Source organism: Microtus ochrogaster, linkage group LG2 (genome assembly GCF_000317375.1).
Source record: "Microtus ochrogaster isolate Prairie Vole_2 linkage group LG2, MicOch1.0, whole genome shotgun sequence".
In the NCBI taxonomy this organism is placed as follows: Eukaryota; Metazoa; Chordata; class Mammalia; order Rodentia; family Cricetidae; genus Microtus; species Microtus ochrogaster.
In genome coordinates this window covers 45989149-46002595 of record NC_022028.1, presented here as the reverse complement: position 1 = coordinate 46002595, position 13447 = coordinate 45989149, and the positions used below count along the sequence as shown (strand labels likewise).

At 45.3% G+C, this 13447-nt stretch overlaps 1 protein-coding gene across 2 annotated transcripts; it reads right to left on the bottom strand.

Annotated features, from left to right (window-relative positions):
- Nucleotides 1–9219: 9219 nt before the first annotated feature.
- On the bottom strand, nucleotides 9220–11953 carry LOC101984590 (glutathione S-transferase theta-2-like). 2 transcript variants are annotated; one of them, XM_005360203.2, is made up of 5 exons: nucleotides 11842–11953; nucleotides 10807–10894; nucleotides 9962–10112; nucleotides 9709–9882; nucleotides 9220–9429 (listed from the first exon to the last, which is right to left on the bottom strand). In XM_005360203.2, exons 1-5 carry the CDS (start codon nucleotides 11951–11953, stop codon nucleotides 9220–9222), a joined length of 735 nt encoding a protein of 244 aa, XP_005360260.1. The 2 variants fall into 2 exon arrangements, with proteins under 2 accessions (XP_005360260.1, XP_013206610.1); XM_013351156.1 differs by having other exon boundaries at nucleotides 9751–9882.
- Between the last annotated feature and the right edge of the window lie 1494 nt (nucleotides 11954–13447).

Here is a 13447-nt window from a genome sequence, read left to right as displayed (position 1 = left end):
TGCCCTGGTCTCCGAGGTGCATCTATGTACTGGGAGATGAACCTGGCTCAATGTTCACACTACGGGGCAGTTTGCTGTCCGTTGTAATGAGCATTATATCTCAAGCCAGAGTACTGCGGCGTCTGCTGTGAAACAGTCTTTCCTAGAAACGGCTGCATGAAAAAGACTAGATCAACGGCAATGTCGATGGGCATGTTAATGTTGATGGGCATGTTAGTGTCCCACCACTAGACAAAGGCAGCTAAGACTCCTGGGAGAAGAATTAGCCTCCCCGAGGGATGCGCTCCCAATGCAGAATTGTCAGCCTTGAAAATCTATACATACAAACAACAAAATAGCAGGTTTATATATATTTGTACACACACTTATATACATACACACCTATGTAACAATAACAATCTAAAAGATAAAAAATTAAGGAAACCTAGCCAGAGCCCAGGGGTAGTAGGGCACACCTTCAATCTCAGCACTCAGAGGCAGAGGCAAGAGAAGAGGATCCTGTGAGTTTGAGACCAGCTTGGTCTATACAGACACTTCCAGGACAGCCAGGGCTACATAGATAGACCCTGTCTCAAAGAACCAAAAACAAAACAAACAATAACAACAGCAACCCCCACCCCCCCTAAGCAAACTAGTCAAGAAAGAAGATGTTTTCAGGTTAGTTCCAGCTTGACTTTTTATTTCCTGCAGCCAACACACGTATCCTCAGAAAGTTCTAGTTCTGGTAAGCAGCCAAGTCTAAAGACATAGCTTGTGTTGGGGCCTCCCCGACTAGTAACACATAAGGAGGTAGCTCACATCTGCCGCTGGAAATCTCACTAAGTAACCCACATATTCTAGAAAAAGCTTGTCCACCTATGCAAGGTACCTGTTCAAACTCAGTTTTTGTTTGTTTGTTTTGCTTTTTAATTCTTTTTGAGATAGGGTTCTGGAGGCCAAAAGAGGCCAAAGGTCAGAGAGTTTGGGACTTGTTTTTAGTTCATTCTAGGTTATTGTACTTCTAACTCAAACAAAGGTCCCACTTAGTTGTCAATCAGAGTTCAGCTCTCTCAAGGCTATTGTCAACAGGTGTGGGCAAGTTGCCAAACCCTGGGCTCCTGAAATAGGGAAGTAGTTGGTTCCTGCCTAAAAAAAAAAAAAGTCTAAGGATCCAACTAAGCTCCAGCTCCCTTTATGGAAATAACTTGGGATTCCCCCCAAGGAGTGGTTTGCCTATAGAGTGTTCGGTTGGTCTAAGGCGTGAGTCTAAGGCATGAGCAATGAATGTAAGGCTGTGACTTTGAATTTGTATGTTAATACAGTCTTTTGTCTTACCTTTGTATGTTAATACAGTCTTTGGGGTCAGGGGTATATTAGCCAGTTGGAAATTAAACACGGAAAATTTTTCAGTACTCACTGAAATTCCCTCCAGATACTATCCTATATGTTTTGCGTTTTATTATTTTCATTCGCGTCTTCGCGTTCTTTACTATATTTCTAAACCATCACTTCTCCACTCTGGAAGAGGGTATTTTTGTCAAGGCTGGCCCCCAACACAGGGTCTTACTGTGTCACACTGGTTGGCCTGGAACTCACTGTGTAGACCAGGCTGGTCTTGAATTCACTTTGCATCTCAGGTGTGGGACTTGTTGGACCCTGGAGTACAATTACTGAGGAGGAGTTGACCCAAGAGACCACTCTCACACCGCAGTTGATATAAAAGCATGAGGATTTTTATTAATTCTGTCACAACAGGGTGTTTCAGCATTTGAGAAGCCAAAAAGATCCTGCATAGCTGGTACAGGCTACTTTTAAAGCAAAAAGCCACAGAAACAAGGGGGAAGTCTGGGGGGTTGTTCTTTAACTATTATGATTGGCTTATTCAAAGGGATATTACCAATAATTGGCTGGAGAGCGGTTGCCAGATCAGATGAGGTAAGAGGGAACATTTGAGGGTTACTTTGACCCTTTCCCAGGGACTAAGTCAAAACACCAGGAACTGAGTCAACATCTTAAGGGTTATCTTGCCCCAATTTCAGGAACAGAGCTCTATTTGGAGAACACTCACAAGGACTCAGGGAGATGGAAAGTTCCCAACATTTCAGTCCATGCATGTGTAGTTGTTAGGTCCTTGGTTCCCAGAGCAGTGGGGAGCCTTACTGCAGAGAGGCCTCAGCTTAAAGTTCTACAGGACTAAAGATGTGTGCCACCATGCTCAGTGAAATTATATTTTTGAATTCTCTTACACAGAAGTTGGGAAGTTGGTTACCATATGGGTTTCCCATATAGCCTTAGTTTTGGCTAACCAACCCACCCACCCACACTCCCTGCTCACTTCTTTCCTTTTGCTCCATCCCCCTTAAGCTCTTAACCCCAGCATTGCCTCTCCTGATTGTCATTTCTGATTTACCACCTCTGAAGACCTCTTCATTGCCTTCCTATTATGGGCTCTTCCTAGCTTCCTCAACCCTAGAACACAGTTCTAAAAATGCAAAGCTATGTCCCACATATGAGAGAAAATGTATGGCATTTAACCATTTGGGCTTGAGTTACATCCTGCTTCTTCTACTATGCCAGTCTGTATCTTTATCTTTTACGTGTATAATGCCACATGCATTACAGTGCCTGAGGATGCTGTCTGATCCCCCTGGTGCTGGAGTCGGAGGCAGCTGTGAGCTCCTCAGTGTAGATACTGGAAACCTAACACTGCTCCTTAATGTAATAATATGTCTTGTCCCTTTAAGAGACAAGCCCTGCCCACTTCCCCATTCTCCCCACTTCTTCCCTTTCCTCTTCTGTCCCCCCTTCTCTTTTTCTCTCTTTCTCTCTCCTCTCCTCCTCTTCCCTTCTATAACCCACTAAATAAATATCCAACCTCACTCTACGTGGCAGGCCTATCCATGTCTCCGTCTCTCGCTTGCCTTGGAGACCAGCCTCCCGCAGTGTGGTCTCCTGGTGTGCCCATCCGGCTGCCTATCCTCGTGGGACTGGCTGCTCCATTGAGGTTTCTCACCCACCACATGGCTCCCTGCCTGGGACTCGTGGCCCACTGCAGCCACTCAGGGAACTGTGCCAGTCCCTGCCTAGGACTGGCTGCTCTTGGGACCCATTGCCCACTGCCACCGCTTGGGGAACTGCAGCGTTTCTGCTGCTGCAGCCGCCAGGGATCCTGCAGCATTTTAATTAATCCATTACACTTAAGAAGAGCTACAAGTGATCTTAATAGCTGAGCCTTCTCTCCAGTCTGTGTCTTTTAATTGGGGAAATAAGACCATTACTATTCAGAGCTATTATAAGTTGTTAAAACTGTTATACTAGCCAATTAATAACGTATCAGTAACTTTCAGAGAATAAACCACCAGGATACTTTGGAGTACACTTGGATTTTAGTTAATAAGATTAGGAGTGGGAGAGAGGAAGGATGTATAAGGATAGGAGTGAAGCATTAGACTGATAACAGAAAAATCAAAGGTGATTAAAATAGGAGGGGAAAGACGGGAAGCTGTCAGGGCCATCAGATTTTAAAGACTGAAAGATATGGGAGGTTATAATTAAAAAGTAAAAAGAGGCAGGACTAAGAATGAGAGAAGAAAAGATGGGGAGCCGGGTGGTGGTGGCGCACGCCTTTAATCCCAGCATTCGGGAGACAGAGGCAGGGCGATCTCTGTGAATTTGAGGCCTGCCTGGTCTACTGAGTGAGTTTCAGGACAGGTGCTAAAGCTATACAGAGAAACCCGTCTCAAACAAACAAACAAAAGGAAGAAGAAAAGATGGGGAATAAGGTGGGAGTATCTCAACTGTGCTAAGAAGTTCAGTAAAGAATGCCTTAGAGTAAACTGGAAGAAGCAGCAACAGCCAACTGAGCAGGAGACAAACAGAAGCAAAAATGTCACACAACATATATATGCAGCAGTGGAAAAAATGCTCATGGAGGCTTGCGGGCACACACAGTTGCACTGAATGATGAAATGCCCAGATCCTCTGGATGCAGTAGGTTCTGTCAGTGCTGTGTGTTGGAGGGGCATAGTGAGAACCTTGGTCTCTGCAGCCTCAGTGTTCTTGAGGTTCTGGTATGTGGGAGATGGGAGGTTGTAAGTCCTGTAGACTCTTTAGATGGCTGTGGCCTCCCCTGGTCCTTCAAGTATTGTGTGTGTGAGGAACACCACCCCACCCTCCTTTTTTAAAGAGTTAAAAATTATTTCTGATTATAAGCATGTGTGGCCTTTCTTGGTCCCGCAGGTGCAGAGTGTGTGAGCCATAGCACGTTTGCACCCTTCTGACTGTTAAGTTGGGAGCTTAGGCCCCAGCCCCTTGCATCTATCCTAGCCCCCTGACCCTGAGAGTTAGCACTCTGGACTCCAAATCCCAGCAGGCCAGGTCCTGACCCCTGGGGGGGTGCTCAAGACCACTCCCATAGAATATTAAGTGAACTCTCAAAAGTTATTATTATTGATTTTTTTATTTTTGTTTTCTGAGACAGAGTTTCTCTGCATAGCCCTGCACTCTCTCTGTAGACCAGGAGGACCTCAAACTCATTGATCTTCCTGCCTCTGCCTCCCAAGTACTGGAATTGAAGGTGTGTACCACTACCGCCCAGCTTCTCTTTTGTTTTTTGCTTTTGAGACAGGGTCTCCATATATAATCCTGACTGTCCTCAAACCCATCAAATAGACCAGGCTGGCCTTGAACTCACAGAGCTCTTTCTATCTCTGCCTCCGGTACTGGGATTAAAGGTGTGGGCTACCATGTCTTGCAGGGTTTTCTATTTTGGAATTTAGGGGTTCTTAGAAGTTTGTCTTATATTAAAAAAAAGAGAGAGAGATACATAGGATGTGAAAATGCAAGGCATTTGTTCTATACTGACAGAACTAATTATGTCTGATGACCAGACTCTTGGACAGTTCTTTGGATTTCCCTGGATTGCGGTTGAGAGTGTGCTAAAAACGGGAAGTAGCAGTATTTAACAGTGCTTGTCAAGCCTTGTGTTATTGCATTATTCATGAAAGAGACTTGTTTCCCAGCCCTTCTTCCCCCCAGCATTTTCAGCTTGGCTTTCCTGCCTAGCTTCATCCTGCCTTGCTATAGGCCAGTCAGGTTTTTTTTTTTTTTAATTAACCAATGAGAGTAATACATATTCACAGCATATAGAAGAATTATTCCACAGCCAATGCTTGCTGCCAAACTGTGAGGGCCTGGGTGAAGGTATGAGAGCCAGGCTTCGTACTGTGTCTTTTTAATCTCAGCACTGAGGATTTAGAGACAGGCAGATCCCTGGGACTTGGTAGCTAACTGTTCTAGCCAATCAGTGAACTCCAGGTTCAGTGAGAGCCTAGTCTTAAAATAGGTGGGGGCCAGCAAGATGTCTCAGCGGGTAAGGGCAATTGCCACCAACAACCCCAATGACTGGAGTTTGATCCCTAGAACCTACATGGTGCAAAGAAAGAACTGTCCTTCTTAACAGAGACATACATAGATCTAATCTACATGGGAACTAGAAAAAGACAAGATCTCCTGAGTAAATTGGGAGCATGGGGACTCCAGGAGAGGGTTAAAGAGGAGGGGAGAGGCAGGGAGGGGAGTAGAGAAAGAGTAGAGTTCAATAAAAATCAGTAAAAATAAAGAACTGTCCTTCACAAGTTGTTCTCTGACCTTCAGTGTGCACCATGGCACGTGTACACACACATCTACAAATTTTAAAAATTACTTAGAAATCAAACCTGCTACATCTAATATCAAAACATGTCAGTCGAAGATGAGGACAACTGAGAACAAGAATGTGTTTCCGGTGTTTCTAAGACAAGAGACGTTGATTGTGGTGATGCGTGTCTGTTACCTCCATACTTGGGAGGATGAGGCAGGAGGACCACTGTGAGTTGGAGGCTAACCTTAGGCTACATAGAACGCCCCTGCTGTAAAACAGCAATAACAAGAACACTAACATCAAAAAGACCCAAAGCAAGATTGGCAAGATGGCTCCGTGTGGAAGGAGGGTTTCTTGTGCATATGTGCAAGTCTGACATCCCTAGTTTAGTCCCTGGAACTCACAGTGGAAATGTGTCCTCCGTGGGTGTGCGGTGGCTCACCCACACACGAGTCATACATACACACACAATAATAAAAACATTAAAGTCTTGTGGATTTCTTCAATTATGCCTACATAAAAATTCAGAGTTTCTGTCTCCTATCAGGAGAACCACCTGGTGTGGGTCAAAAGGAAGATAAAAATCTAGAGACTGAGGTTATCAAAACTCTGCTTTCAAAAATTCTACTTCTCCTCATACTTATTTTTGTCTCTATAGTACCTTTCTCTAATGTCTATTGAAATTCAAACTTTCTGTTTTGATATAAATAATGTTTAAGTTTTCCACAGTAAACAAGACATTTTCTACAGTAATCTCTGAAGTCTGCAAAAAAGAAGATGCAGCCTCACAACAATAATTCCACCTGATTCATATGATGCCATTAAGCCGATAAACACCGCTCAAAGATTGGTTTTGGGCTACAAACTGCTCAAGATGATTCCAACGTGGCTAGCTGAGATGATGTACCTTCGTACAACATTCTGGCTAAAACTTCAAATAAGAGCTTAAAAAAAAAAAAACCCTACAGACTACTCAGAGACTGTCTACAATTGAACCAGACAGTAATCTTGAGACTTTACCATCATTTTAGTTTTTGCAAGATCCCTTAGAAATAGCATCGCCCCCATGACAGCTGAAAGTAATTAAAAAAAAAAACGGCATCCCCTCTCCCAATAAAATTTGTCCTTAGGGTTAGGGACAATTGTCATCTGTTAGGGGTTGGTTATAAGTTGTATGGGGTTGGGGATGGAAATGAAGTAGGCTCAGGGATCTCTTTTGGGAAAGAAAAAAAGGAGAATGGGATGGGATAATAGGTAGATTAGTGTTATCTACTTATAAACTATTAGTTATAGACAATTTACATTGGTATAGATTCTTGTATATTGATACATATGTAAAATTAGCTTTATACTTCTATATAAGATAATTTGTATATTGATACAAATTCAAATTATACTTGTTATATTGAATATACTGTTATTTCTGTCTATAATATTTGTTACATATGCAAAGTTATTTTATCATATTGTATGCATGCATGTTTCTACCTCTACTTAAGATAATTTGTATATTGATACAATTTTAGGATATACTTATCATATTTTTCATACATTTCTGCCTCTGATCAAGATATTTATATAGTTTACATTTTGAGGTCATGTCCTCATTTACTGTATATCTGTTTAAAGATTGATTGTTTAATTTTATAATGTTAAGCCTTAGTATTTAAGCTATATAGGTATTAAAAATTATAGGTCAATAGTCACCCATATTTGTCATACTTTTAGTTAGGCTAATCAGATTGTCTAGATGCATAGAGATTATAATCTTCACGTAGATGGGTAATCTTCAAACACTTCAAAGAACTGTAGACTATGACATTTAAATAACTTAGGATTCTGTTGACACAACTGCTGCTGGAAGTACCAATCTATTCCCAAGAAAATGTTGGGAACTAAAGACACTCCACTCGGAGCTTGTTTTCTTCTCTGTAAAACTGGCCTTTGAGCAAAGAACTGCCCTTGCCTTGACTACTGACAAAATACACTCTGTTCAAACTGGACAAGCAGGATACAAACAAAAATGATTGCCAAATCTCACCAAGAAAGGCCTGGACAGTCTTTCAAATTTTCCTGCCTCTGAAAATGGTCTGTGAGATACTCTAGACCTTAGCCAAAGCTGTTTGTCACAGCATTGCAAATAAGACTTTAGGTGATTGCTTAGGTAGCCAGCTGTCTCTATCATTTCTTACACTGTTTGGAAGTTACTTTCTTGCACTTCCTGCTTACTCAGGTAATATTATTTTCTGCCAGGCCTCCTTAGCCTCCTTATTCCCCAGGGAAAGGTGAATGCACTATCTGCCTGTTCCACAGCCCCACTAAGCAGGACAATCAGTTCTGCAGCCCCATGACGCAGGACAATCAGATGCTATAGGGGGTCAAGTCAAAGCAGGAACTCAGTTACTGTGAGCATCAGCTTATACAGGTTAAGTGACATCATGTGATGTGGGAGTACCTCCAGCCAATGAGAGACAGCCAAGCCCTTCCTCTGGCTGGAGGGGTGTCTACCTAGATTTTGCTGTCTCATCCTCACTGGGTAGCTTTTACTATCCCTCAAACTTGAGCCAGGTTTTTCTCTGTCCTACAGGCCTCTAGGTATAGGTCCTGAGACAATTTTGCCCCAACACATTTTACATTTACAGGAATGCCATGACACACTTGTGGGAGTCAGAGGACAATTTGAAGCAGTTGTTTCTCTCCTCCCACTGTTTGGGTTCTGGGAATTGAATACAAGTTATCAATATTGGCTATGAGTACCCTTAGAGACTGGTCCATCTGATCGACCTCTTAATTCTTTACATTAAATCCTTTCTGTTGTGAGCTCAATCCTACAGACACATATGGGTTTGCATAACAATGAAGATAAATCCTACTGTTTGTTGTTACTGGGAAGCTCTCTGGGAAGATAGGAATGTTTGCCCAAAGAAATCTTTTGTGGTCTATACTTCAAAGACCAAGTCTTGGAAAAGATCATCTATATCTCTGAATGGGTTGTTGTTTATCATATCTTTGCTTATGTAATAATTTTATATGGATTTGTTATCTGTGACTTTGCTTTGATTACCCATAATGTTTACTGAGACATGATTTTTATTCTGTACATTTTATAGGACAATGTAATAAAACCAGTAACTATTCCTTAAAATAGTCAGACTTTTTATTGTAATAAAATACAGATGTGTGGCCGGGCGATGGTGGCGCACGCCTTAAATCCCAGCACTTGGGAGGCAGAGGCAGGTGGATCTCTGTGAGTTCGAGACCAGCCTGGTCTACAAGAGCTAGTTCCAGGACAGGCTCCAAAGCCACAGAGAAACCCTGTCTCGAAAAAACAAAAAACAAAAACAAAACAAAACAAAACAAAACAAAAATACAGATGTGTGCCAACTCTTGAATGGGTTGTTTTTCTTTGTGTTGCTGGTTTTTAGCATATTGATTTTGGTCTCTTATTGGCACCTCAAGAGAAGCAGCTAAGGATACCGGTGTCCCTTTTGTGCAAAGCCCCTCCCAGAGATCGAAAGGGAGCCAGAAGAAGGATTGGGGCAAGTAGAAAAGATATAAAGAGCCAAGAAAAAACATGAAGCTTTATTGCTAGTTAGAACTCAGGGAATCCTAGCAATTCGAAGCATCATTCTGGACTGGACCTCTGGATAGGGTACAGGTAGGGCGTTTTTGGCTGCCTGTTCCCGAATGCTCAGGATACGCCCAAGGGCCTGCTGACACAGATCGGCACCCAAGAACTCCTCCACCCGCACTCGCCATGCTGTCAATTGTGGCCGTCCCTCAAACAGATTACAGCCAAGAGCCACCGGCTGCAGGGACAAAAATGTGGAAGTTGGAGAGCCAATGAGACCCCATTGCTGGCGACTCAGCACAGGCGTGATGGACACAGCCCCATGGGAGGTCCAGGGCAGTGTGATCCATTCCAAGACCTGACGGTAGCCAGAAGCTGCCTCCCACCCCGGCAGGGAACAAGTCACTCAGGATCTGCTCTGTGATTCTGGCTTTTCCCAGGTCACAGTGTTTCTGACTTATGGAAGTGGCAAGAAGGGTCCTGCCCTTAGCTACTCTTCCACTCACTGGTCTCGTACCTGCATCAGCTCCTCCAGACACATAAGATCAGCCAACGTCACCTGATGGCCAGTAAGGAAGGTCCCATTCCCAAAGAACTTTTCCTCCAGACGCTGCAGAGACTCGAACATATTCTTTCGGTTCCGTTCGACTTTCTCCTCTGGAATCTGTGTCCCAATGAGTGGCCCCAACACCTGACCGAGCAGCAGAAGTGCTCCGTATGTAACCTTGACTCTTACCAGGTCTGATCCCTCCCCAGAGAACCCTGCACACCTTGGTCCACAGGGGCACTCCAAAGATGCCACGGACGTTATCAGTATGCCAGCCTAGATACTCATGGACACGGGCACGGGCTTGCAGGTCAGCTGGGTACCAGTGGTCCGCCACCTGGTACTTGGAACTCAGGTACATCAGGATGGCTGAGCTGGGGACCGTGGGAAGAGGGGCTTGTAAGGACCTGGGCTGTTTTCCCATTATTCGGTGGGACACCAGGGAGTCTCCCATTAGAAGTACTTGCTTATAGTCTCCTCACCTCTCTCTCTCTCTCTGCTCAATCTTTCTTCTCTGCGGAGCTGCGCGTGGAACCCGCCCCCTCCCCCCAACACACACGCACGCACGCACGCACGCACACACGGCAAGAGCTCCTCCGGAGCTTTTGTCATTAGACTAGTGGGAGAACCAGCCAGCACCTGGAGACCTGATAGTTTCCCTGGTCCCCAGGGCCAAGCCTTTAGCAGATTAGACAGGGGACTTCTGGGAAGTCAGGGGAAACTCCTTCTAGCCTTCATTATTGAGTCTCCGTTTCGTGTATCCCTGGACAAACTTCCCCTTTGTCACCTTTCAATACTCCTCAGTCATGGTGGCGAGGTCTGAAAGATTGGGGGGGGGGGGAGAGACCAGCAGAAGAAACGGACAGAGACTGGGATATACTGGATCAGCCCCCAGTCATCCTGGCCTCATTCAGACTGTCTGCTCTAGCCACGTCCCCTCACAGTCTGGGGTGGGTATCAGTCAGGCTAAGCCCCCTCCCTCCACCCCCGCCCCGCCCCCTCATCCTGACCGGACCAGCAGGAAGCGAGAGGAGGTGGTGTGGGCTCTGGGTTTATTTCTAGCTGCACCTTTCGGTCAACACGAAATTTCCATCTTTGAGGACAGGAACTTTCCGCTGGCAGTTCAACTGCAAGAATTGCTCGCTCACATGTTGCCCTGGGAAGGAAGAAGCCAGAAAATGTCTTCTAGGACTCAGGCAGTACCTCTGTATTTTCCCTCTCTCTTTGCAACCAGACAAGGCTACAACGACCAATGCCCGGACTGGGACCAGTGGCACAGAGGTGGTTCAGCTATGTGTTTCTGCAGGAGCTAGCCATGATAAGCTAAATAGAAAGACCGCCCAAAGGAAGTTCTTTACTTCCAACAACCATTATCACCTGCCAGAGTAGGACTCAGCCATCGAGAAGTTTTAAGGAGGCCTGAGTCTTATTAGTTTACCCTGAAGCAATACCTGGTTACAGGAAGGATCATAAACTGGATTACCAGAACACCACCCAAGAACAGACCATCCAAAGAAATGCCTAACGTTCCAACCACTGTAGATAGGATCACCTGCCAGCACACTCACCAGGACACCCCTAGACAAATGTCAGCCAATCAGGGGTCCTGAACCTCAGAAACCCCTCACCCCCACCTTTACTACTATAAAAACCCAACTCAACTGAGCTCGGGGTGTTCTCTGTTTATTCCAATATGTTGGACATGAGGAGAGGCGGAGTTTGCAAACTTACATAAAATAAAGGCTCTTTGCTTTTACAAATGGGACTCCTTGTTGTTTTTTTTTTTTTTTTTTTGAGGGACTTTGTTGATCTGAGTGTAACAGTCTCTTCCCTGCAAAATCTCCGGGGGTTTTGTTAATCTAAATGTCACATACCTTCAAAGCAGGAACTCTGCAAATCTTTCGTTTTCTCCCCTACATCCCAGGGCAGAAAGTACCACCTTGTCTTCCTTGTCAGAGCAGAATTCAGGTTCAGAGGGGCCACTCCAAATAGGACATTCCCTGGTGAGGGCACTAGGTGATGACATGATGGGGGGACTGTACCCATTAAAGAGTGAAGGGCTGACATGCTCTAGGCGAAGATGGGCACCAGGCTCAGGCCAACCTTTGAGTAAATCCACGGTGTTCAGCTGGAAGGAGATGCCGTTCTTCTTGGCGAAGACATAGACGGCACGGCAGGGTTGCGACAGGAGGTCGAGGTAGAGCTCCAAGCCCATGGCTGCAGCGGCGCGGATGGTGCGGATAGTCTGCAAAACCAGCACTAGCAAGTGCAGGCGATTTCGCTGATAAGGTGTCCAGCTCTGTCTCAGTGGGCCAAGCCTGACACGTTCCCCCTCCTACACAAATGACGCCTGTTGCCCTTGGGGGAGGGAGCTGCTTCGGTGGACTTTGCACAGAAAGGGGAGCGCGCCTTCGGGCAGAAGCTCTTGGCTCTAAGGAGTTGTGGAGCAGGAGATCCAGCCCAGAACTTTAGTGTCACCCTGAGCGGGAAAGAACCAAACACCACTTTTCAGTACCGAGCCCCAGAGAATGCTGTGGGCTGGACGTGTGCTCCGATCCCACTCCGGGATCGGAGGGAAGAAGGGAACCCCCGTCCAATGAGTGCAGCTTTGTCGCTGGCTGCTAGGAACCTTGCCTTAAGGCAGAACTGTTTAAGTCCCAGCTGCCCCTTAGAGCAAGGAGGTCGCCTAAAAACTGCATCTCCTCCTTCAGTCCATGAAATCTGGAAGGCTGCGAGCCATGACTGAGGGAGTAGTCACACACACACACCTTCACGTGTGGCATCTTCCACAGTGATGGTCACTGACTTTATCTGAATCTTTTAGAATAGCTGTGGCCTGTGGCCAACATGAGGAACCAAAATGCTTCCCTAGGAGTTTATTTCCAGTTTTATTTCCTTTTTTATTTTTGGACACTGGAGGATCTTGGTATGTTGCCCAGGCAGATCTCAAACTCTTGGGCTCCATTGATTCTCTTCCCTTATTCTCCTGAACAGCTAGGACTCCAGGGGAGACTCACCCTGCCTGGCTTTTCTGGAAATTTTTGTGTTTGTTTGTTTGATTGATTGATTTGGTTGGCTGTTTTGGGTTTTTGAAAACAGGGTATTGAAAAGTTTTTACGGATCAGTAAATTTCCAGTAATCCAAAAGTAATCCAAATCAGACCAACCAATAATCCAATCAATAATCAAAATCGGACCAAATCAAACCGAATTAGAAAAGGCCCAGGTTTAACGGATGCCAGCGCTCCCTTGTGGCCTTCCAGCCCCCCAGGGATGGAGACAGAGAAGGAAGATTCCAACTGGGGCAGTTTAAATAGCCTATGGGAGAGGTCTTGAGCCTCTCTGGGGAGGGAGTCACCGCTTGGCAGGCTTTTTTGGGGGTGGAGTCTGGACTGAGGCAACTCCCAGAGGAGGGGTCTTGGGATGGAACTTTAAACCCAAATATTTTAGACTCCTTGGATACATGGATGCCAGGGGCTGGGTTAAGCCTGGACCCAAACATTCCAGACTCTTTGGGCATAGGATGTTAGGGACTATTGCTATTGGCTGAATGAATTTTCACACCTCCCCCTTTTGTTTAAACAAATGGGTTTTAAACCTAATACAAAACTACGTACAGCCAGGCGATGGTGGTGCACGCCTTTAATCCCAGCACTCGGGAGGCAGAGGCAGGCAGATCTCTGTGAGTTCGAGACCAGCCTGGTCTACAG

What these genes read in the sequence shown, in the direction of transcription:
- LOC101984590 (XM_005360203.2), bottom strand. Translation starts at nt 11,953, where the DNA reads ATGGGCTTGGAGCTCTACCTCGACCTCCTGTCGCAACCCTGCCGTGCC. An exon ending in AATTTCGTGTTGACCGAAAG is followed by an intron (nt 10,113 to 10,806) that starts GTGCAGCTAGAA and finishes CACGGTCCCCAG; the next exon opens with CTCAGCCATCCTGATGTACC. An exon ending in GAGTGCCCCTGTGGACCAAG is followed by an intron (nt 9,883 to 9,961) that starts GTGTGCAGGGTT and finishes CTGCTCGGTCAG; the next exon opens with GTGTTGGGGCCACTCATTGG.